The sequence below is a fragment of the Hyla sarda genome, chromosome 1 (genome assembly GCF_029499605.1).
Source record: "Hyla sarda isolate aHylSar1 chromosome 1, aHylSar1.hap1, whole genome shotgun sequence".
Taxonomy (NCBI): domain Eukaryota; kingdom Metazoa; phylum Chordata; class Amphibia; order Anura; family Hylidae; genus Hyla; species Hyla sarda.
In genome coordinates this window covers 300,179,902-300,205,118 of record NC_079189.1, presented here as the reverse complement: position 1 = coordinate 300,205,118, position 25,217 = coordinate 300,179,902, and the positions used below count along the sequence as shown (strand labels likewise).

The 25,217-nt window shown below is 43.8% G+C and overlaps 1 protein-coding gene across 4 annotated transcripts in view; it reads right to left on the bottom strand.

Moving 5' to 3' along the window:
• The window catches only part of FCHO1 (FCH and mu domain containing endocytic adaptor 1), a 192,992-nt gene that overhangs the window by 66,307 nt on the left and 101,468 nt on the right, over positions 1-25,217 (bottom strand). For all 4 annotated transcript variants that reach the window (XM_056518086.1, XM_056518088.1, XM_056518089.1 and 1 more), the window contains 6 exons: positions 13,869-13,967; positions 12,442-12,538; positions 10,206-10,250; positions 1,963-2,035; positions 1,842-1,866; positions 1,652-1,709 (listed from right to left, as the gene is read on the bottom strand). In XM_056518086.1, coding sequence (XP_056374061.1) covers positions 1,652-1,709; positions 1,842-1,866; positions 1,963-2,035; positions 10,206-10,250; positions 12,442-12,538; positions 13,869-13,967 — 397 coding nt within the window. The remainder of the gene's footprint in view (positions 1-1,651; positions 1,710-1,841; positions 1,867-1,962; positions 2,036-10,205; positions 10,251-12,441; positions 12,539-13,868; positions 13,968-25,217) is intronic.

The window sequence follows — 25,217 nt, the reverse complement described above, 5'->3', positions numbered from 1 at the left end:
TAAGTTGTCTTTTGCTGCAGATGTCCTTTAACCCTTAAAATGACCAAGCTAATTTTGGCTTTAACCCCTTAAGGACGCAGGACGTAAATGTACGTCCTGGTGAGGTGGTACTTAACGCACCAGGACGTACATTTACGTCCTAAGCATAACCGCGGGCATCGGAGCGATGCCCGTGTCATGCGCGTCTGATCCCGGCTGCTGATCGCAGCCAGGGACCCGCCGGCAATGGCCGACGCCCGCGATCTCGCGGGCGTCCGCCATTAACCCCTCAGGTGCCGGGATCAATACAGATCCCGGCATCTGCGGCAGTTCGCGATTTAAATGAACGATCGGATCGCCCGCAGCGCTGCTGCGGGGATCCGATCATTCATAACGCCGCACGGAGGTCCCCTCACCTTCCTCCGTGCGGCTCCCGGCGTCTCCTGCTCTGGTCTGTGATCGAGCAGACCAGAGCAGAAGATGACCGATAATACTGATCTGTTCTATGTCCTATACATAGAACAGATCAGTATTAGCAATCATGGTATTGCTATGAATAGTCCCCTATGGGGACTATTCAAGTGTAAAAAAAAAATGTAAAAAAATGTAAAAGTAAAAAAAAAAGTGAAAAATCCCCTCCCCCAATAAAAAAGTAAAACGTCCGTTTTTTCCTATTTTACCCCCAAAAAGCGTAAAAAACATTTTTATAGACATATTTGGTATCGCCGCGTGCGTAAATGTCCGAACTATTAAAATAAAATGTTAATGATCCCGTACGGTGAACGGCGTGAACGAAAAAAAATTAAAAAAGTCCAAAATTCCTACTTTTTTAATACATTTTATTAAAAAATAAAAAATAAAAAATGTATTAAAAGTTTTTTATATGCAAATGTGGTATCAAAAAAAAGTACAGATCATGGCGCAAAAAATGAGCCCCCATACCACCACTTATACGGAAAAATAAAAAAGTTAGAGGTCATCAAAATAAAGGGATTATAAACGTATTAATTTGATTAAAAAGTTTGTGATTTTTTTTAAGCGCAACAATAATATAAAAGTATATAATAATGGGTATCATTTTAATCGTATTGACCCTCAGAATAAAGAACACATGTCATTTTTACCATAAATTGTACGGCGTGAAAACAAAACCTTCCAAAATTAGCAAAATTGCGTTTTTCGTTTTAATTGCCCCACAAAAATAGTGTTTTTTGGTTGCGCCATACATTTTATGATATAATGAGTGATGTCATTACAAAGGACAACTGGTCGCGCAAAAAACAAGCCCTCATACTAGTCTGTGGATGAAAATATAAAAGAGTTATGATTTTTAGAAGGCGAGGAGGAAAAAATGAAAACGTAAAAATTAAATTGTCTGAGTCCTTAAGGCCAAAATGGGCTGAGTCCTTAAGGGGTTAAGGACTTTTTTGCATTTTCGTTTTTTACAAAACTCCTTTTAAAATCCATAACTCTTATCTTTCCACCGACCCATATAAGGGATTGTTTTTTTGCACGACAATTTGTACTTTGTAAGGACACCTTTCATTCTCTTGCACAACTTAATCCTTAAAGAAGTTATCCAAAGACATAAGTTTGGGACAATAGAGTACAGTGTTCCAAAATGCCCACTCAGTACCCCTGTACACAACTTTTGACCCAATATAAAGGATACTGGTTACAGTGTCATCAGGGCGCCTCGTAAAACCTTCTTCATCAACATCTGGAAGATCCTACACCAGGAAAGAACCAGAGACAGGACATAACTATGACCTACCACTTCCCTACAATGACATTCTCTAAAGCATCATGCAAGGTTTAATTAAAAAAATAGTTTTAAAAAGGGATATATTCCATTGTCTTACCACACAATCTGGATCAGTATGCTCCCTAAAAAAAAAAAAAAAAAATGAAAATATTAATATATCAGTAGACGACAGCTTTAAATATCACTTTAAAGTAAAAAGGAAATGCTGAATCTCTTACACATGGTGTGTGTCTTTCTCCCTTCTACTTAAGCCACGGATACGAAAAGGCTTTGACCATGTACGCTTTACACCTACATGTGAAAGGAAGATCTTGATAAGAATTTATTTAGAGATTTAAAGGTTAACAAATATACAATAGTTGTGATGAGACAATCCCAGTGTACACTAGAACACACTTGTGCTTCATAGACCTCCACACATTGCTTTATTGCCTTCCACATTTTAAGCTAAAAATGGAAACTAATCACAGCAGGAGAAAGAAGAAAGCCTTTTTCTAAAATAAAAGGATTTCCTTCTACCTCTTGCTGTGATGTTCCTGTTTTTAGCAAAAAAGAAAATCTATAAATATATAGTTGGGACCACAGGTCTGAAACATCCTTGCATGAAGACATCAGTCAACATTTTTTTTTTCTAAAGCTGGAATTTTATTTAGTCAATCTTTTTGTTGATGTCTGCTCACCAATAAGAATTGTTAGACAGGGGTACGCTGGTGAAAAAAAAAATGTTTTTAAAGGGGTTACCCAGGAAAAAAAAAATTTATATATATATATCAACTCGCTCCAGAAAGTTAAACCAGATTTGTAAATTACTTCTATAAAAAAAAATCTTAATCCTTTCAGTACTTATGAGCTGCTGAAGTTGAGTTGTTCTTTTCTGTCTATGTGCTCTCTGATGACACCTGTCTCAGGAACTGTCCACCTGTCTCAGGAACTGTCTCCAGTTCCAGTTAAATATTAATAATAAATATATATATTTATTAAGATATATATAAATCTAAATATATATATATATATTTTTTTTATATATATAATTATATAAATATATATAAAAATAAAAAGTTTTTTTTTTAATATGGATCGGGATGCCTGCTGAAATCATTCAGCAGGCACCCCTTGTAACCCTCTGGTGACCCGATCGCCCGAAAAATAGGGATGATCGGAGCTGTCAGACAGCTCTGATCAACCTAAAGGATAAGAGCGAGGTGGCAGGGGTGCCACCTCCTCCTAACCCCTGCGATTGGCCGGTCAGGACTGACCGATGAATCACAGGGCAGGTGATGGGGGTGAAAGTTCATTTCCCCCACTCTGTCCACCCCTAGAAGTCCGAGTAGAACGGGGGAAGATGGCGGCGATGACTGCGGAGGCAGTTGATGCGGGAGGGACCAGCAGCAGATACCTGGAGGACATGCAGGGACCGGCGGCAGAAAGGACGGTAGTCCAGTGGATGCAGTGGCAGCATCTAGGAGTTTCAAAGCTACAACTCCCAGCATGCCCAGACAACCTTTGGTTGTCTGGGCATGCTGGGAGTTGTAGTTTTCCAACATCTGGAGGGCCAGAGTTTGGACACCACTGTGCAGTGGTCTCCAATCTGTGCCCTTCCAGATGCTGCAAAACTACAACTCTTAGTCTCTGCATGCTGGGAGTTGTAGTTTTGTAACATCTGGCCCTTCAGATGTTGCAAAACTACAAGTCCAAGCATGTCTGGACAGTCTCTGCATGCTTGGAGTTATAGTTTTGCAACATCAGGAAGGGCACAGTTTGGAGACCACTATACAGTGGTCTCCAAACTGTTCTCCTCCAGTTGATGCATAACAACTCCCATCATGTCCTTCGGCTGCCTGGGCATGCTGGGAGTTGTAGTTTTGCAACAACAGGAGGCTAACTGGTTGGGAAACACTGTTTCCTAACTCCGTGTTTCCCAACCTGTGTGCCTCCAGCTGTTGCAAAACTATAACTCCCAGCATGCACTGACAGACCATGCATGATGGGAGTTGTAGTTTTGCAACAGCTGGAGGCACACGGGTTGGGAAACAATGAGTTAAGTAAAAAACTCAGTGTTTTGCAACCAGTGTGCCTCCAGCTGTTGCATAACTACAACCCCCAGCATGCACAGATAGCCAAAGGGCATGCTGGGAGTTGTAGTTTTGCAACAGCTGGAGGTTTGCCCCCCATGTAAATGTACAGGTTACATTCACACAGGCGGGCGTTTACAGTGAGTTTCTCACTTCAAGTTTGAGATGCAGCAAATTATCCGCTGCATCTCAAACCCCCAGCGGGAAACTCGCTGTGAACCCACCCGTGTGAATGTACCCTAAAAACACTACACCTACACTTAATAAAAGGGTAAAACACAACATATACCACTACACAGTTACAACCCCCCCAACTGCCAGTATTGCCGGACAGCCATTGACTGTCCAGGCGTGATGGGAGTTTTGCAACAACTGGAGGCATCCTCTTTGGGAAACACTGCTGTTGAGTAATTTTGGTATCGGAGGCAAGTGTAATTTTGAATCCGGGTCTGTCCCATGCAAATCCCTAATTTAGGCCTCAAATGCGCATGGCGCTCTCTCACTTCGGAGCCCTGTCGTATTTCAATGCAACAGTTTAGGGCCACATATGGGGTATTTCTGTACTCTGGAGAAATTGCCTAACAAATTTGGGGGGGCTTTTTCTCCTTTTACCCATTATGAAAAGGTAAAGTTTGGGTCTACTCCAGCATGTGATTGTAAAAATTTTTTTTATTTTTTACTCTAACATGCTGGTGTTGCCCCATACTTTTCATTTTCACAAGAGGTAAAAGGAGAAAAAGACCCCCAAAATTTGTAACGCAATTTCTCCTGAGTACGGAAATACCCCATATGTGGACGTAAAATGCTCTGCAGGTGCACAACAAGGCTCAGGAGTGAGAGCATTATGTACATTTGTGGTGATTAGCACAGCGGTGGCTGATCGTTACAGCGGTTCTGACTAATGCAAAAAAAAACAAAAACAAACGCATGTGCCCCCATTTTGGAAACTAAACCCCTCACGGAACATAAGGGGTATAGTGAGCCTTAACACCCCACAGGTGTTTGAAGAATTTTCGCTAAAGTTGGACATGAAAATGAAAAAGTAATTTTTTTCACTAAAATGCGGGTGTTATCCCAAATTTTTCATTTTCACAAGGGGCAATAGGAAAAAAAAGCCCCCAAAATTTGTAACACCATTTCTTCTGAGTATATAAATACCCCATTTGTGGACATAAAGTGCTCTGCTGGCGCACTACAATGCTCAGAAGAGAAGGGGCGCCATTGGGCTTTTGAAGAGAGAATGTGTCTGGAATTGAAGGCCATGTGCGTTTACAAAGACCCCAAAGTGCCCCCCCCCCACATGTGACCCCATTTTGGAAACTAACCCCCTTACGGAACATAATAAGGGGTGCAGTAAGCATTTACAGCCCACAGGTGTCTGACAGATTTTTTAACAGTACTCCGGGAAAATGAAAAATGTAACTTTCATTTGCACAGCCCACTGTTCCAAAGATCTGTCAAACGCCAGTGGGGTGTAAATGCTCACTGCGCCCCTTATTACATTCAGTGACTTCCATTCCAAACAAATTCTCTCTCCAAAAGCTCAATGACACTCCTCTTTTGAGCATTGTAGTTCGCCCGCAGAGCACTTTACATCCACATATGGGGTATTTGCATACTCAGGAGAAAAAAACTCCCAAAATTTTGAACCCCATTTCTTCTATTACCCCTTGTGAAAATAAAAAAAATTGGGGTAACACCAGCATTTTAGTGAAAAAATTTTTTTTTTTCATTTTCACGTCCAACTTTAAACAGAAATTTGTCAAACACCTGTGGGGTGTTAAGGCTCACTGTACCCCTTGTTACGTTCCTTGAGGGGAGTTTCCCAAATAGTATGGCATGTTGTTTTTTTGGCAGTTCTGGCACCATAGGGGCTTCCTAAATGTGACATACGCCCCAAAAAAACATTTCAGATTAACTCCCTCTCCAAAATCCCATTGTCACTCCTTCCCTTCTGAGCCCTCTACTGCGCCCGTCAAACACTTGACATCTACATATGAGGCATTTCCTTACTCGAGAGAAATTGGGTTACAAATTTTGGGGGGTGGGATTTCTCTCCTTTTACCCCTTGTAAAAATTCAAAAACTGGGTCCACAAGAACGTACGAGTGTAAAAAAAAAATGAAGATTTTGATTTTTTTTCTCCTTCCCTTTGCTGCTAGTCTTGTGAAACACCTAAAGGGTTAAACTTTCTGAATGTCATTTTGAATACTTTGAGGGGTGCAGTTTCTATAATGGGGTCATTTATGGGGTATTTCTAATATGAAGGCCCTTCAAATCCACTTAAAAAATTAACTGGTCCCTGAAAAGTTCAGATTTTGAATATTTCGTGAAAAATTAAAATTGCTGCTGAAATTTGAAGCCCTCTAATGTCTTCCAAAAGTGAAAACATGCCAACTTTATGATGCAAACAAAGTAGACATATTGTATATGTGAATCAATATATAATTTATTTGGTATGTCTACTTTCCTTATCCCCTTGGGGATGGAGCCCATTATGACCCTAATGATGGGAGCATATTTTGCAAATCTGACCTCTATCACTTTATGCATCAATAACTCTGGGATGCTTTTACTTATAAATTTGATTGGGAAACTGTTTTTTTTCCATGACATTCTACTTTATGTTAGCGGTAAATTTTCGTCGATACTTGCATAATTTTTTGGTGAAAAATTCCAAAATTTCATAGAAAATTTGAAAATTTTGCATTTTTATAACTTTGAAGCTCTCTGCTTGTATGGAAAATAGACATACAAAATAAATTATATATTGATTCACATTTACAATACATCTACTTTATGTTGACATGTTTTTACTTTTTGAAGACATTAGAAGGCTTCAAAGTTTAGCAGCGATTTTTCAGGTAAATTTCAAAATCTGAATTTTTCAGGGACCAGTTCAGTTTTGTCAGTGCATGCTGGGAGTTATAGTTTTGCGACAGCAGGAGACACACTGAGTTAGGAAACAGACAAGGTTTCCCAACCAGTGTGCCTCCAGTTGTTACAATCCTACAACTCCCAGCATGCCCAGACAGCCGAAGGACATGTTGGGAGCTGTAGTTATGCAGGAGGAGAACAGTTTGGACACCACTGTGTATGTAGTGGTCTCCAAACTGTAGCCCTCCAGATGTTGCAAAACTTCAACTCCAAGCATGCCCAGACTGCCCAGGCATACTAGGAGTTTTAGTTTAACAACATCTGAAGGGCCAGATGTTGCCAAACTACTACTCCCAGCATGCCTGGACAGTCTCGGCATGCTTTGAATTGACATCTGGAGCGCTACAGCTTGGACACCACTGTATACTGGTCTCCAAACAGTGCCCTTCCAGAAGTTGCAAAACTACAACTCCCAGCATGCTGAGACTGTCCAGGCATGCTGGGAGCTGTAGTTCTGCAACATCTGAAGGGCCAGATTGTAAAAAAAAAAAACATTGACATGAATGGGCTTTTTTTTTTTTTTAACCGATTTTAATCAGCCTACAAGAACGGAACCGATACGGGGATAAAAAAAAAAACAGGGACAGATGGCCGTGTAAACGCACCCTAACAGAATAACAGATATAACCCATATAACATACACTGCTCAAAAAAATAGGGAACACTTAAACAACACAAAGTAACTCCAAGTCAATCACACTTCTGTGAAATCACACTGTCCTCTCAGGAAGAAACACTGATTGACAATCAATTTCACATGCTGTTGTGCAAATGGAACAGACAACATGTGGAAATGTTAGGCATTTAACAAGACACCCCCAATAAAAGGTGTGGTTCTGCAGGTGGTGACAACAGACCACTTCTCAGTTCCTATGCTTCCTGACTGACTTTTGAATGCTGGCGGTGCTTTCACTCTAGTGGTAGCATGAGACTGAGTCTACAACCCACAAAAGTGGCACAGGTAGTGCAGCTCTTCCAGGATGGCATATCCAACAAGAAGGTTTGCTGCATCTGTCAGCATAGTGTCCAGAGCATGGAGACGCTACCAAGACACAGGCCAGTACATCAGATGTGGAGAAGGCCATACGAGGGCAACAACCCAGCAGCAGGACCAATACCGCCGCTCTGTGCAAGGAGGAGCACTGCCAGACCCCTGCAAAATGACTAATGTGCATGTGTCCACTTATATGGTCAGAAAGACTCCAACACGAAGATTGTACTGTACTCTTCACAGATGAAAGCAGGTTCACACTGAGCATATGTGACAGACGTGACAGAGTCTGGAGACGTCGCTGAGAACGTTCTGCTGCCTGCAACATCCTCCAATATGACCGGTTTGGCGGTATGTCAGCATTTCTTTGGGGGGGCCGCACAGCGCTCCATGCGCTTGCCAAAGGTTGCCTGACTGCCATTAGGTACCGAGATGAGATCATCAGACCCCCTTGTGAGACCATTTGCTGGTGCGGTTGGTCCTGGGTTCCTCCTAATGCAAGGCAATGCTAGACCTCATGTGGCTGGAGTGTGTCAGCAGTTCCTGCAAGAGGAAGGCATTGATGCTATGGACTGGCTCGCCTGTTCTCAAGACCTGAATCTGATTGAGCACATCTGGGACATCATGTCTCGCTCCATCCACCAACGCCACGTTGCACCAAAGACTGTCCAGGAGTTGGCGGATGCTTTAGTCCAGGTCTGGGAGGACATCCCTTAGGAGACCATCCTCCACCTCATCAGGAGCATGCCCAGATGTTGTAGGGAGATCATACGGGCACGTGGAGGCCATACACACTACTGAGCATCATTTTGACTTGTTTTAAGGACTTTACATTAAAGTTGAATCAGCCTGTAGTTAGCTTTTTCCACTTTGATTTAGGACTGTGACTCTAGGGTTGATAAATTTGATTTCCTTTGATAATTTTTATGTGATTTTGTTTTCAGTACATTTAACTATGTAAAGACAAAAGTATTTCATACGATTAGTTAATTAATTCAGATCTAGGATTTTTTTTTATCTTGTCTGGTCTTGGATGTCTGGTCTAGGGCTCTATCTTCACAGGTACACCTCCCCTCCCCCTCCCCGTGTGCAGAGAAGCACAGTGAAGATTCTCAGTCTCCTCAGCACATAATGCTGCTCTTTTCCTGCTGTAGATCTTATCACTCACTGACTGCTGCCATACAGAGCACATCATGATTTGTTGCTTTGGGGGGGGTTGGGCGAAGGATAGTCTGAAGGAAAAGACTTGTACAGTGTGTATACAACTACACGGTGTGCACACAGATCGTGAAAGCAATTGTCTGGCAGCCATTACACAGAGCTGAACTGACTTCTGGGAGTTGTAGTCTGTGCTGCAAACAAGGGAAATGAATATTTAGGAGATGTCAGGGGCCAAAGGGGCTGCCCAAACCACATGGATAACTACAGGGGACACAGAACAGGTCTTGTGGTGGTTTTGGGGCATTTTTATTTTTCTTAACTTCCCTGGAGTACCACTTTAAAGGGGTATTCCAGGAATTTATTTTATTTGACTATGTTACAGGGGCTGGAAAGTTCATAATATAGTGTCTGTACATGTGTGTGACGGTTTTCTCACAATTCTTCTGTGATTTTCACCCCAATATTTACTTTTAACCGCATAAAAAATGACTGTTGTCTCAGATTTTTTCCCGGTTGCAATATGGCCGAGACCTGACCCACTAGTCAGCTGATGACAGAGAGCCTGTCTGCTTCAATGGGTGGAGGGATCGCTTGGTGGGAGAGAGATCAATCTGCAACTAATGCAACAGCTGTAGGCACAGGTCTTTTGAATAGATGCAGCTCATTTAATGTTTCAATGGGTGGGGTGGCTGATGCGTGGAAGGGAGGAAAATGGAATTATGGGATTTGTAGGCAAAAAAGAAAACTCAAAAACAAAATACCAGTTCACAAAAAGTTAGCCACAGTATTATGGTAATCTGACAACATAACCATTTAGCCCTAAGACAAGCGCAGATCCTTCCTAAGCATGTCCATTACTGTCTGGCAGGTATGTACTAAAATCACCTTATGGTGGATAACCCCTTTAAGTATAGTTTGCTAATATGCATAATATGCACTGCTAATCAAACCAAGCATGTGAACTAGGTTATCTTGTAATTCATATTTTCAACCTGTTACTGCAATAAAAAGAAAAAAATAAAGCTAAAAAAAAATTCTAAGATTATGGAATCACTGAGATAGGACCATGAAGTTATAGGTAGAACTGCCACTGAACAGATGGCAAAGAGGTAGCAATGAGGCATGACTGGAATTACGTTAATGAAAGAAATGCATAATTTATTAATATTGTAAAGCTTGATGAGTGATATAAATCTTTTAGAGAAGATGAAACAATGAGCGATATATACTGCACACACAATTCAATCTAGCTAGAATAGGAATATTTTCTTATTTGTAAATTTTTATAGCAAGGTAACTACCTTCCAAAGATGTTGGAAAGCGAAATCCTTCAAATTCCACAGCCTCTGAAATAAAGAGAGCAGAATGTAAAAACAAAACAACTTATACAAAAAAAAAAAAATAAATAAACACTCCACCTCCATAGCACTCAAGACAAATAATGACTGCCTTCAACGAATCCAGTCCACATCTACAGTTGAAACCGGAAGTTTACATACACTATATAAAAAGACACATATGCATGTTTTTCTCACTATTTGACATGAAATCAAAATAAACCTTAATCATTTTAGGTCAATAAGAAAGAGAGAGAGAGAAAGAGAGAGAGAGAAAGAGAGAGAGAGAGAAAGAGAGAGAGAGAGAAAGAGAGAGAAAGAGAGAGAGAGAGAAAGAGAGAGAGAGAGAAAGAGAGAGAGAGAGAAAGAGAGAGAGAGAGAAAGAGAGAGAGAGAGAAAGAGAGAGAGAGAGAAAGAGAGAGAGAGAGAAAGAGAGAGAGAGAGAAAGAGAGAGAGAGAAAGAGAGCGAGAGGGAGAGGGAGAGCGAGAGGGAGAGCGAGAGGGAGAGGGAGAGCGAGAGGGAGAGCGAGAGGGAGAGGGAGAGCGAGAGCGAGAGGGAGAGCGAGAGCGAGAGCGAGAGGGAGAGCGAGAGCGAGAGGGAGAGCGAGAGCGAGAGGGAGAGCGAGAGCGAGAGGGAGAGCGAGAGCGAGAGGGAGAGCGAGAGCGAGAGGGAGAGCGAGAGCGAGAGGGAAAGAGAGAGCGAGAGGGAAAGAGAGAGCGAGAGGGAAAGAGAGAGCGAGAGGGAAAGAGAGAGCGAGAGGGAAAGAGAGAGCGAGAGGGAAAGAGAGAGCGAGAGGGAAAGAGAGAGCGAGAGGGAAAGAGAGAGCGAGAGGGAAAGAGAGAGCGAGAGGGAAAGAGAGAGCGAGAGGGAAAGAGAGAGCGAGAGGGAAAGAGAGAGCGAGAGGGAAAGAGAGAGCGAGAGGGAAAGAGAGAGCGAGAGGGAAAGAGAGAGCGAGAGGGAAAGAGAGAGCGAGAGGGAAAGAGAGAGCGAGAGGGAAAGAGAGAGCGAGAGGGAAAGAGAGAGCGAGAGGGAAAGAGAGAGCGAGAGGGAAAGAGAGAGCGAGAGGGAAAGAGAGAGCGAGAGGGAAAGAGAGAGCGAGAGGGAAAGAGAGAGCGAGAGGGAAAGAGAGAGCGAGAGGGAAAGAGAGAGAGGGAAAGAGAGAGGGAGGGAGAGAGAGGGAAAGAGAGAGAGAGAGAGAGAGCGCGCGAGAGAAAGAGAGAGAGAGAGAGAAAGAAAAAAAAAGGCCTCTGAAAAATTAAAGAAGCGATCTGATTGGTTGCTATGGGCAACTCAGCAACTTTTCCTCTGGACAGGTTTTTATAAATCTCCCCCATTGATTGTTATCCTTCGGCCACTTTGTAACCAGCTTGGCAGTATGTTTCAGGTCATTCTCAATTTGGAAGACCCATTTCCACCCAAGCTTGAACTTCCTAGCTTGAGATATTTCTTCAGTATTGCCACATAATATTCTTTTCTCATGAAGCCATCTATTTCGTGAAGTGCAGCAGTCCCTCCTGCAGCAAAACAACCCCACAACATGATGCTGCCACCCCTGTATTTCACAGTTGGGATGGTTTTCTTAGGCTTCCACGCTTCTCCCTTTTTCCTCCAAATGTAACGATGGTCATTATGGCCAAACAGTTCAATTTTAGTTTCGTCCGGCCACAGGACATATCTCCAAAAATGTAGGTCTTTGTTCCTGTGTGCATTTGCAAACATTAATCTGGCTTTTTTTTTGAGTAATGGCTTCTTTCTGGCAGACTGGACTTTCAGCCCATGTTGATGTCTTGGCTGATTTCGTTAGACTTTCCCATGATGTTACAGACAGAAGCAGTGTGTTTCTGGTGTGCATTAAAATAGATCCACAGGTGTGTCTCTAATTAACTCCAATGTTGCCAATAATCAGAAGCTTTCAGACATGACCTCTTCATATGGGCTGTCCCAAATTGTTTAAGGGCAAAGTTATCCTAGTGTATGTTAACTTTTGACTTTGCAGAAAGTAATAAAAATGCCTTAAAAAGGTTTTTCTCTCTCTCATTCTGGCATTTGGCAAATATAAATAATTTTGGTAATCCTAATCGACATAAAAAGGTTTATTCTAATTTCATGTCAGATAGTAAGAAAAACATGCATCCATGTGTCTTTTTATATAGGGTATGTAAAATTCTGGTTTGAACTGTATCTGCATAATGCTCTTACCGGGACGCTCTGTTCCTGTCCCATTACTCTCTGCAAACTTCCTGATCAGCTTATCTATGGCCACATTTTCCATGTTGTGTTTGAACTCTTCCTGAACCTGTTGGGAGAAAAGTCACAGTGGAGAATTGGGTTTGCGTTCACTGAACTGGAAAAAAATAAATGTCAGAACTGACAGTGAAAATAAAGATGAGCCCAAGTCAACATAGCAGAGAGAACATAGCAGACTGTGCTTTAAGCCAACAAATAATTTTATATCCATAATGTCCTGCCTACACATGTTACAACAATACAGCTAGTGTAGTTGAACATGTAGTCTGAAAATAAAGGGGACACAAATAATGGCCTCCTAGAAATCAGTAAATCCTTTTTTTTATAGCATTTTTTAGAGTAATTGGTGTGGCAAAATGTAAAATAGATCTAATTGCTAACTTTTTTTCTTCACGAGAATGCCCAGTGAATGGAGACAAGTTGCAGACTCTTGCAGCTTAGGAGAAATGGGGAGCCAGTGGCTCCCATTATAGTGATTGATAGGCCTCTTGGAGGTCTACCCCTCTCCCACCCCACTACAACCTAGCATTTACTACCTATCCAGAGGATAGCAGATATTTGCTTCAAGCTGTTAAACCCCTTAAAAAAAGGGGCTGTCTGGGCAGAATGTATTTATTTATATCTTTTTTTTGTACGCATGCTTAGGGAGGGTGATTAAAAAACAACAAAAAACACACACTTAGCTTCCTTGCTCACGTACCACCATTGGTATCACAGAGCTCTGGGCCCTGCAATGTGGCAATACCGGGTTTGTGGATGTAACGTCACAGGCCCACTCAGCAAATCAGTGGCTGAGGCAATACACCTCTGTGGCCACTGATTGGCTGAGCCAACCTATGACAACACATTCCCTAACCTGGAAGGTAAATGTTTATTATTATTATTATTATTGTTAATACCCCTTCCCTGACCAAACGTGTAAAAAACTGCTGCTGCCTATATAATGAAGAACTGCAAAGAAGGAACCGTTCACAGAACTGCGCATGGATGGAGAAAAGTTAGTAAGGCTGGGTTAACACTACGATTTGTAACTAAGGTTCCCGTATATGGCTGGGAGGAGGGGGGGCGGGGCTTAATCGCGGCGCCCGCACTCAGCCGTATAGGGGAACCGTAGTTAATGTATGTCTATGAGGTCGACCACATTTTTGCCTGCGGTCGGGAAACCGCATACAGCCGAAAAAGCAGCCGACCGGAGGCTGCGGTTCACTCCGGTCGGCTCATAGACATGCATTTACTACGGTTCCCCTATACGGCTGAGTGCGGGCGTCGCGCTTAAGCCCCGCCCCCTCCTCCCAGCTGTATACGGGAACCGTAGTTACAAATCGTAGTGTGAACCCAGCCTAAGAAAAAAAAAAAAGGCACCAAATGCTAATGCTTACCTGCCCAATCTGCACATGAGTATCCTCCACAGAATGGGAATATGCTGAAACAAGCCGTTTCATTTGTGTGAGGTGAGCTGCCTCTGTGTCTTGAAATAACTAAAATAGGGAGGAAAATAAAATAATTGCTCACGCTAACTGAAACCGTAAATAGTTAGCTAGACAAAAGTTAAACAAACAAATCAGCACCTCATGAAGTGTATCCATCATATCCCACAAAAAAAATGTTTTTAGGTACCTAATCATGTACAGTATAGGTGTCTAGCACCTATATTTCTCTCACGAATACCCTTTTCTTTTGCTCACGTAGGCCCAGATTTATCAAACTGTGTGAGAAAAAGTGGAGTGATTTTCCCACAGCAACCAATCACAGCTCAGCTAACGATCTGAGGTAAAGTGAAAGCTGAACTGCGATTGGTTGCTGTGGGGAAAATCACCCCATTTTTTCTCTCACACAGTTTGATAAATCTGGGCCTTAGTTTTCATCTTCTCTTGTGGAGGGGTGTGTGTCAATTTCTTCCCTCACTCTACGTGTCCTCCCTCAGTCTAATCTGGGGAATGAGCCTGGGCAGTCCTCCAAACACTGCACTCTGTAACCCTTTCCTCTATGTTTTTATGCTGTACATGTTACACAGAAAGGAGGTTTATTGAACTTTGCCTGAATTATACCTAATACATTTTGGTGAGTTTATAACAGGGTAAAATGTGTAAAAATAAAAATAGATCTTCCTAAATTAATGCAAAGGTTTAGTGATATAAACAGTTTTTTAATCATACATTTTCTCTCTGACAATGTGTGTCATCCAGCTAAGACTCCTGTTTTTTCGGAAACTTAGTTGAGTGTTGATAGAATTAGCGGAAATACGGTTTCATTTCTTTGATTTATTTAGAAATATCCCAAATTTGGTCATACAGCACTACATGACACACAGGTCTCAGGGTGCATTCACATCATGATTTTGCCATACTGTTTTGAATTTTTTTTTTTTAGGAAAACATATGCTTCAAAAACTGACAAAACAGTGTGTAAACTCATGCTCCTAATTTAAACCGTATGCGCTTTTAATTTTGATATGCGGTTGCATAAGTTTTTGTAAAGAAAAAAAATATATACATTTTTCAATAAAAAAAAAGAATTCCAATAAAGATTCCATTGTTTTATTGAAATTCCAAGGAAAGTAGGAAGCTCTAGTACTTTTCAGATGAGTCAACACTTCTACTGAGCATGTGCAAGACAAAACCACTGCTGACACATACGGTTTGCATTGAATGTTAACAAAAACTGGATGAGGTGCATATACGGTTTTGAAACTGGACACAAAACTATAGTAGGGCTGGGTGGTATGACCAAATGTGTGTATCACGGTATTTAAAAAAAAAAAAACTTTTGGCGGTTCCACGGTATATAACAGTATTTCCTAGACCCCCCCCAATATTAATTATAAGCCCACATCCCCATCTGGGTAAATACTCACATATCACCAGCATGCGCTGCCCTCCTTGTCCTGTTTGTTGCAGCCGCCGGCGCTGACACTCTATACTGTGCAGTAACCCTATGCCCGGGCGGCAGAAGGTAAACAAAATAAAATTTAACGCACCTACGTCGGCCTTACGCTGGGGACGGGAACGTCAGACAGCCGTCAGACTATCACCAGGCAGCGATGTTCAGCCTCGGACGGTGATAGGCTGAGCCCACTGTCATGTAAGAAGCCGGCTTCTTACATGACAGTGCGCTCAGCCTATCACCGGCCGAGGCAGGACATCGCTGCGGCCGGTGATAGACTGACGGCTGTCCGACGTTACCATCCCCAGGAAACAAGAGAGGCCGGTACCGGACCAACGGGAGAGGAGTTAAAGTTTATTTTGTTTATTTTTTGCAGCCTGGGCATAGAGATACCGCACAGTATAGAGCAGTGGTCTCCAACCTTCGGACCTCCAGATGTTACAAAACTACAACTCCCAGCATGCCCGGACAGCCAATGGCTGTCCGGGCATGCTGGGAGTTGTAGCTTTGCAACATCTGGAGGTCCGAAGGTTGGAGACCACTGGTATAGAGTGTCAGCGCCGGCGGCCGCAACAAACAGGACATGGAGGGCAGCGCATGAAGGTGACATGTGAGTATTTACCCTGATGGGGACAGCGCTGGGCTAATAATTAATTTAAGAGGGGGGGGGGGGGGGGGCAGAACAGCGCTCACAGGTCACATAGGATTAGTTCCCCGATGTGGGGACAGCGCAGCGCTGGGCTGATTCATTCATTCCAGAGGGGGAGGGGCCAAACTGGTATTGCGGTATGGGTTAAAATTCATATCGTGCAGCACAAAAATGTCAGTATTCGGTATGAACCGGTATACCATCCAGCCCTAAACTATAGTAGACTATGGTTTGCTGTCCGGGCAAAAAACGTACACAACCGGATGCATTTTTGTGTGTACGGTTTTGTATGGAAAGTCTATATATATACGGTTTCCGATACGGTGGCATACGGTTTTCATATACAAAACTGTATACGGGAATCGTAGAACAAAATCGTGATGTGAATGCACTCTTAGACAAAAGAGCACTGTGTGGATTTTGAGGCCTCCTTTTAGCATTGTATCAAGTTTCAGAGGCTTTGGGTTCCCATAATATTTTTTGGGAGATAAGCTGAAGTTTTCATTAGTATCATTCTGGGGAACATTTGGCATTAGTTTCATTTTTTATGAGGTGACCCAAATCAGCATCAGCGGATGCAAAGGTAAGCACCTGGTAAAATTTTGTAAACATGTGCAAGGACGACCAGGTGGCCGCCTTACAGATTTGCAAGGCCAGAGCCCTATTGCAGAGAGCCCAGGATGCCCCGATGGAACGAGTGGAATGAGTTAAGACCCGGAAGGGAGGAGTCTTCCCCTTGCAGCAGTAAGCTTCTGAGATGGCAGAACGGATCCACCGCAAAATAGTTGCTTTGGAAGCAGGAAGTCCCTTACGATGACCCTCCGTAAGTACAAAGAAAGAGTAACACTGGTGAAAGGAAGAGGTGATCAAAAAGGTAAATTTGATCGTCCCGTACCACATCAAGACCACAAAGCAACCGTTCCCTGGGATGGAGCTGGACAAAAATCACAGAAGGCAGATATCCTCGTTGAGATGAAAGACAGAGACCACCTTAGGCAAAAAGGACGGGACCGGACGTTAAACAACCTTGTCCTGGAGAAGAACAAGGTAGAGGGAACGGCAGGAGAGAGCCACCAGCTCCCAAACTCTCCTAATGGAAGTGACCACAATGAGGAAGGCCACCTTCTAGGAAAGGATATGCAGAGAAATGTCCTGGAAAGGTTAGAAGGGAGTACCCTGCAAGGCACTGAGAACCAGATTCAGTCCCAAGGGGGAGTAGCGGATCTGTAAGGCGGAGTAGTATGAGCAACACCCTGCAGAAAAGTCCAGATGTGAGGATCGGACGCCAGGGGACGCTGAAAGAGAATGGAGAGAGCAGACACCTGACCCTTAAGGGAAATGTGAATCAAGTGTTGTTCCAGCCCAGACTAGAAAAAGGAAGGAAGGCGTGGGAGGGAGAACACAACTGGGGAGAAAGTGAGATTCACACCATTGAAAGTAGGACCGCCAAGTACGGTGATAAATCTTCGCAGAGGAAGGCTTGCGCACCTTGATCATTGTGTGGACCACTTGGGGAGAGAATCCCCTGGCCCTCAGAACTGCATTCTCAACCGCTGCACTGTCAAATGCAGCGACAGTAAATTGGGGTGGCAAAGGGGACCCTGAGAGTGCAGGTCGGGACGAACTGGGAGGCGCAGCGGTAAGTCATCCACTAGTTGAACCACGTCAGCGTACCACGCTCGCCTGGGCCAGTCCGGAGCCACGAGAAAGGTGAGGTCGCCCTCCGCTTTGAGCTTCCTCAGGACCCTGAGGAGAAGAAGAGGAGGGAAGAGATAGGGGAGGAAGGAGGGAAGAGATAGGGGAGGAAGAAGTGCGATCAGGGAATCACTACGGTGTCTACGGCTAGGGCCAGAGGTTCTTGGGACTTCATGTCAAAGCGAGGAACTTTCTGGTTTTGGCGGGATGCAAAGAGGTCCACGTCTGGAGTGCCCCAGAGGTTGCAGATCTCCGCAAAATACCTCTGGATGAAGAGACCACTCGCCTGTGTCAGCCGGGGAGCGACTGAGGAAATGCGACTCCTAATTTGCCACTCCCAGAATGTGAATCATGATGGAGGGAACCCCAAGTTCCACCCAGAGAAAGATCCTGTATACCTCGGCCAATGCTGCAGGACTGAGAGTGCTGCCCTGGCGATTGACATACGCCACAGCTGTGGAGTTGTCCGACTAGACACGAACAGGACGATCCTGGAGAAGTCGCTCCCAATGAAGGAGGCAAAGATAAATTGTCCGAAGTTCCAAGATGTTGATGGGGAGGAGAGCATCCAGGGAGGACCAAAGGCCCTGGACCATCCGGTCCCTGAAAATAACCCCCCCCCCCCCGGCATCCCTTGATGACCTGCCAGTGGAGGGGCAGAAAGGATCATCCCTTCTGAAGAGGGTACCGAAGCCACCACAGGAGGGACTGGAGAGTCCTGGGAGGAAGAATGATCCTGCGATCAAGGGATAGCGGACACTTGTCCCACTGGGACAGAAGAGAAATTTGAAGAGGTCAACAATGAAACTGGGCAAAGGGAACGGCTTCCATGGCCGCCACTATCCAACCCAGAACCGAATGGGAACTGGAACAGGATGCCGGAGAAGACAAACTTCTGATTATAGAGCATGGCGCTTGTCTGGCGGATGCAGAATTCGGGCGGTCGCCGTGTCAAACTGGAGTTCCAAGACGACCAGAGACTGGGTGGGAATCAGGTTGGACTTGTCCTGATTGACCACCCAGCCAAAAACGGGACAAGGACTGAAGAGTGAGACTTAAACTCTCTTGATTCTGGGCCTTGGTTGGAGCCTTGACCAGGAGTTCGTCCAGATAGGGGATCACGGACACACCCCAGGCTCACAGGATGTCAATCACTGCCACCAGGACCTTGGTGAAGACCCTTGGGGCTGCGGCCAGGCCAAAAGGAAGGGCCACAAACTGAAAACTGCCCTCCAGAACTGCGAAGTGGAGATGGCTCTGATGTACCGGAAAAATGGTAATGTGAATGTAAGCGTCTTAGATATCCACCAAGGAAAGAAAAACTCCCCTTTATCCATGGATTCCACTACAGAACTGAGAGACTCCATACAGAAATGACGCAGGAGTAGATGAGGATTGAGGAGCTTCAGATCCAGGATCGGGGGGACGACGAACAGGTTGGAATAGAACCCCAAAAAACGTTCCTTGGGAGGAACTGGGACGATCACTCCCTGAGCGAGAAGGGTCCGAAGCGAGACCCAAAAGGCCACCGCTAAAAAAAATAAAAAATAAAATAAACAAATAGATCATGAGACAGAAGCAAACTCGATCCGATAGCCATCGGAAACGACATCTCGGACCCAAGAGTCCTGTACGTGGGCAGACCAAACGTCCCAGAACAGAGACAGATGACCTCCCACCCGAAAAGGGTGTTCGGGTGGGGACGTCCCTTCAGGCGGAAGGAGGCTTACGGGTGCCCGACGTGGCCGTAAAAAAGGCTGGAGTGGTTATCAGACTGCCAGGAGGGACGAGCCTTGAAGGAAGGGGTCTACTTATCCTGTGAGGGCGCTTGTCTGGCTGCCCGACCCGAGCCAAAGGACTGAAAGGAGGTAGCTTTCCTGCGAGAATCGGTACAGCGAGACTTGTTCTGCAGCAATAAGGAGCTCTTACCTCCAGCAGCCTCTGAAATTATTTCATCTAGGCATTTCCCAAAGAGTCTGGACCCAGAGAAGGTAAGCTCAGTGGGAGATTTCTTGGAAGTGGCATCGGCGTCCCAGGCCTTAAGCCACATGGAGCGAGGAATCGTGCCCAGGTTATCTGTGGCAAGAGCCGTACAACTGGCAGACTGCAGAGAAGCAGAGCACAAATAGTCTCCAGCATTGGCAAGTTTAAGTGCAAGAGTCGCCAAATCTTCCGAAGGGGCCCCAGACAAGATTCCCTGGGGAAGCTATTTCAAAGGCGAATTTGGCCAGATTTTCAATTCTCTTGTCCGCCGGGTCCTTAACCCATTAAGGACCAGGCCAATTTTCACTGTAGGACCAGAGCGTTTTTTGCACATCTGACCACTTTCACTTTAAGTATTAATAACTCTGGGATGCTTTTACCTTTCATTCTGATTCAGAGAGTTTTTTCGGGACATATTCTACTTTGTTAGTGGTAAAAATTGTGTCGATACTTGCATCATTTCTTTGTGAAAAATTCCAAAATTTGATAGAAAAATGCAACATTTTACATTTTTTCAACTTTGAAGCTCTCTGCTTGTAAGGAAAATAGACATTCCAAATAAATTATATTTTGATTCACAAATACAATTTGTCTACTTTATGTTTGCATCATAAAGTTGACATGTTTTTACTTTTGGAAGACATCAGAGGGCTTCAAAGGTCAGCATCAATTTTCCAATTTTTCACAATATTTTCAGGTTTGAAGTGGATTTGAAGGGCCTTCCTATTAGAAATACCCCACAAATGACCCCATTATAAAAACTGCACCCTTCAAAGTATTCAAAATGACATTCAGTAAGTGTGTTTACCCTTTAGGTGTTTCACAGGAATAACCGCAAAATAAAGGAGTAAATTCAAAATCTTCATTATTTACACTCGCATGTTCTTGTAGACCCAGTTTTTGAATTTTTACAAGAGGTAAAAGGAGACAAATTCTCTAAAAATTTGTAACTCAATTTCTCTCGAGTAAGGAAATACCTCATATGTGTACGTCAAGTGTTCGGCGGGCGCAGTAGAGGGCTCAGAAGGGAAGGAGCGACAATGGGATTTTGGTGAGTGAGTTTTTCTGAAATGGTTTTTGGGGGGGCATGTCACATTTAGGAAGCCCCTATGGTGCCAGAACAGCAGAACCCCCCCCCCCCCCACATGGCATACCATTTTGGAAACTACACCCCTCAAGGCACATAACAAGGGTTCCAGTGAGCCTTAACACCCCACAGGTGTTTGATGACTTCGTTAAAATCGGATGTGTAAATGAAAAAAAATGAAAATTTCACTTAAGTGTAGTTTTTTCCCAAATTTACTATTTTTATACAGGGTAATGGGAGAAAATGCCCCCAAAATTGGTAACCCCATCTCTTCTGAGTATGGAAATACCCCATGTTAGGACGTAAAATGCTCTGTGGGCGAACTACAATGCTCAGAAGCGAAGGAGTCACACTTGGCTTTTTGAAAGCAAATTTTGCTGAAATGGTTTTTGGGGGGCATGTTGCATTTAGGAAGCCCCCTATGGTGCCAGAACAGCAAAACAAAAAAAACAAAAAAAAAAAAAAACACATGGCATACTAGTTTGGAAACTACACCCCTCAAGGAATGTAACAAAGGGTACAGTGAGCCTTAACACCTCACAGGTATTTCACGACTTTTTGTTAAAGTTTGATGTGTAAATGAAAAAAAAAAAAATTCTCTCAATAAAATGCTGTTTTTTCCCCAAATGTTACATTTTTACAAGGGGTAATAGGAGAAAATTACCCCCAAAATTTGCAACCCCAGTTCTTCTGAGTATGGAAATACCCCATGTGTGGATGTCAAGTGCTCTGCTGGCGCACTACAATGCTCAGAAAAGGAGGAGCACCATTGAGCTTTTGGAAAGGGAATTTGTTTGGAATGGAAGTCATGGGCCATGTGCATTTACAAAGCCCCCCGTGGTGTCAGAACAGTGGACGCCCCCACATGTGACCCCATTTTGGAAACTACACCCCTCACAGAATTTAATAAGGGGTGCAGTGAATATTTACACTCCACTGGTGTTTGACAGATCTTTGGAACAGTGGGCTGAGCAAATGAAAAATTACATTTTAATTTTCACGGACCACTGTTCCAAAAATCTGTGAGACACCTGTGGGGCGTAAATGCTAACTGTACCCCTTATTACATTACGTGAAGGGTTTAGTTTCCAAAATGGGGTCACATGTGGGAGGGGACCATTGTTCTGGCACTATGGGGGCTTTGTAAACACACGTGGCCTTCAATTCCGGACAAATTTTCTCTTCAAAATCCCAATGGCGCCCCTTCTCTTCTGAGCATTGTAGTTTGCCAGCAGAGCACTTTACATCCACATATGGGGTATTTATATACTCAAGAGAAATGGGGTTACACATTTTGGGGGGCTTTTTTCCAATTTTCCCTTGTGAAAATGAAAAATTTAGGGTAACACCAGCATTATAGTGAAATTTTTTTTATTTTTTTTTTTATTTGTGAAACACCTGTGGGGAGTTAAAGTTCACTATACCCATTGTTACTTTCCATGAGGGGTGTAGTTTCCAAAATGGGGTCACATGTGAAGATTTTCTTTTTGGCGTTTATGTCAGAACTGCTGTAAAATCAGCCACCCCTGTGCAAATCACCAATTTAGGCCTCAAATGTACATGGTGCGCTCTCACTCCTGAGCCTTGTTGTGCATCCGCAGAGCATTTTACGCCCACATATGGGGTATTTCTGTATTCAGGAGAAATGTTACAAATTTTGGGGGTCTTTTTTTCCTTTTACCTCTTGTGAAAATAAAAAGTATGGGGCAACACCAGCATGTTCGTGTAAAAAAAAAAAACTTCCAGCTGTTTCAAAACTACAACTCCCAGCATGCATTGACAGACCGTGCATTCTGGGAGTTGTACTTTTGCAACAGCTGGAGGCACACTGGTTTGAAAACCTTCAGTTAGGTTCTGTTACCTAACTCAGTATTTTCCAACCAGTGTGCCTCCAGCTATTGCAAAACTACAACTCCCAGCATGTACTGATCGCCGAAGTGCATGCTGGGAGATGTAGTTATGCAACAGCTGGAGGTACGCAACTATAACTCCCAGCATGGCGAGACAGCTGTTTGCTGTTTGGGCATGCTGGGATTTGCAGTTTCGCAACATCTGGAGGGCTACAGTTTAGAAACCACTGCACAGTGATCTCCAAACTGTGACCCTCCAGATGTTGAAAAACTACAAATCTCAGCATGTCCAGACAGCAAACTGCTATGTGGGCATGCTGGGAGTTGTAGTTTTGCAAGATCTAGAGGGCCACAGTTCACTGCACAGTGATCTCCAAATTGTAGCCCTCCAGCTGTTGCAAAACTACAAATCACAGCATGACAGCTGTCTGGGCATGCTGGGAGTTGTAGTTTTGCAACATCTGGAGGGCAACAGTGTAGAGACCACTGTATAGTGGTCTCAGACTGTAGCCCTCTAGATGTTGCTAGGCAAATAACCGGCTTACGTCGGATCCAGGGAGCCAGCCGCACGCCGATCTCAGACACTGATCGCTGCCCGCAGGGTAAGTGGACTTCGGCGCCAGTCCTCTGTAGTTTCCCCGTTCTGCCCCACCTATTGTGGGTGGGCAGAACGGGAAAAAAAAAAGTTAACCATCTGCTATTGGACGTCGCTTCTAGATGCCCAATAGCAGGGATAGGAGGGGTGGCACCCCTGCCACCTCACTCCTATCCCTTCAGGGGGATCGTAGGTGTCTTAGACAACCGCAACCCCCCTTATGTTCCGGGTCACCATAGACCTGTAATGACCCGGAATCGCACAAATCGCAAGTGTGAATTCACTTGCGATTTGCACACATTCCCACTCATGCTGTTAATGCTACTGTTATATCATCGCTTAGTAATGAAGTGTTAATATGGTCATATAAATCCTTAGCTTAAACACAAATGGGCTTAACGCTCAGCACAAACGGTCTTACCTGTGGAAGGAAACCATGTCCTCCATGAGTGACATTGTGTATAGGAAACAAACTTCTTGACTAAAGATGCGCATAGAATTCATTACCCTTTATTCCCACAGGTTTTTCATTCACATTTTAATACTAAAGCTAGGGGTGTTTTCATAGCTGTGAAAAACTGTTTCTTTCGCATTGAAGGAAGCAGTAGCAGATGATAGAGGAAGATATGTAATTTTTTTACTGCACTATTAATGCTATACCCATTACACTGGTTTCATTATATGCTCCAAATTCAGGAAAACTCAGTTTTTTGAAAAGGCTGTCTAAAAAGGTCAAGGATGCTAATTGGGGTTCAACTCTGTCATGGACCCTACGCTAGATTCCTCCTCCACATCCTGCTTACCTTCTCTATCGCTCTCTACCTGGGCATGGGAAACAAAACTTTATGATGTCTGGTGGCTCCAGCATGACAAAGAGAGGGACCATACCTTCCATTCAGGTGTACATAATTCATACCCTAGAATTGATACTGCCCTTATCAGTAGTCCTCTACCCCCCTATACCATAAACACGTCTATTGACTTAAGTGGTCTAACCATGCATCCATAATATTGTAAGACAAGGTATCTTCTCAACCCCCCCCCCCCCCCATATGTGGCAGATTAGCCCCTTCCTGTTGTCCCACCCAAAGTACTCCGCATGCCTGCGTTCTGAAATTACTGACTATTTCCCACTCAATGCTAGCTCAGTGAATAGTTCCATTTCCTTATGGAACTGCCATAGGGCAGTTATTAGAGGGTTTATGCATTAAGTATAGCTCAATCCTGAAAAAAAAAAAAATGTGAAGCTAAACTTTCTACTCTTTTGGATAAGCTTAATGTTGCTGAGGCAGACAATAAACTGTGACCCTCCTCAGACCTAACTACTCAACTGTCCTCTCCATAGGGATTTGCGTTGTATGCTACTAGCCTCTTACGAGAAGTCCCTTAAGAAGATGCAGGCGACTTATTCCCAGGACAATAAGGCTGGTTGGTTATTGACTAATCGCCTGCGTACTAAACAGCTAAAATCCCACATCCCCCACCTAATTCACCCCATATCAAGTTAAAGCTATTTACTAGAGATGAGCGAACTTACAGTAAATTCGATTCGTCACGAACTTCTCGGCTCGGCAGTTGATGACTTATCCTGCGTAAATTAGTTCAGCCTTCAGGTGCTCCGGTGAGCTGGAAAAGGTGGATACCTTCCTAGGAAAGAGTCTCCTAGGACTGTATCCACCTTTTCCAGCCCATCGGAGCACCTGAAAGCTGAACTAATTTACGCAGGATAAGTCATCAACTGCCAAGCCGAGAAGTTCGTGACGAATCGAATTTACTGTAAGTTCGCTCATCTCTACTATTTACCCCTAGAGATATAGCTAATGGCTTCTGAGCACTCTATGAAGGCTTATTTAACCTGAAGGACTCTTCACCAGACATCCCTGGTTTTGAATCAGAGATTCAAAATTTCTTATCCAGACTGAATCTCCCCAAACTTTCTAAAGCTCAGCTACAAGAGGTGAATAGTAACAAAACTGGGAGTTAGAT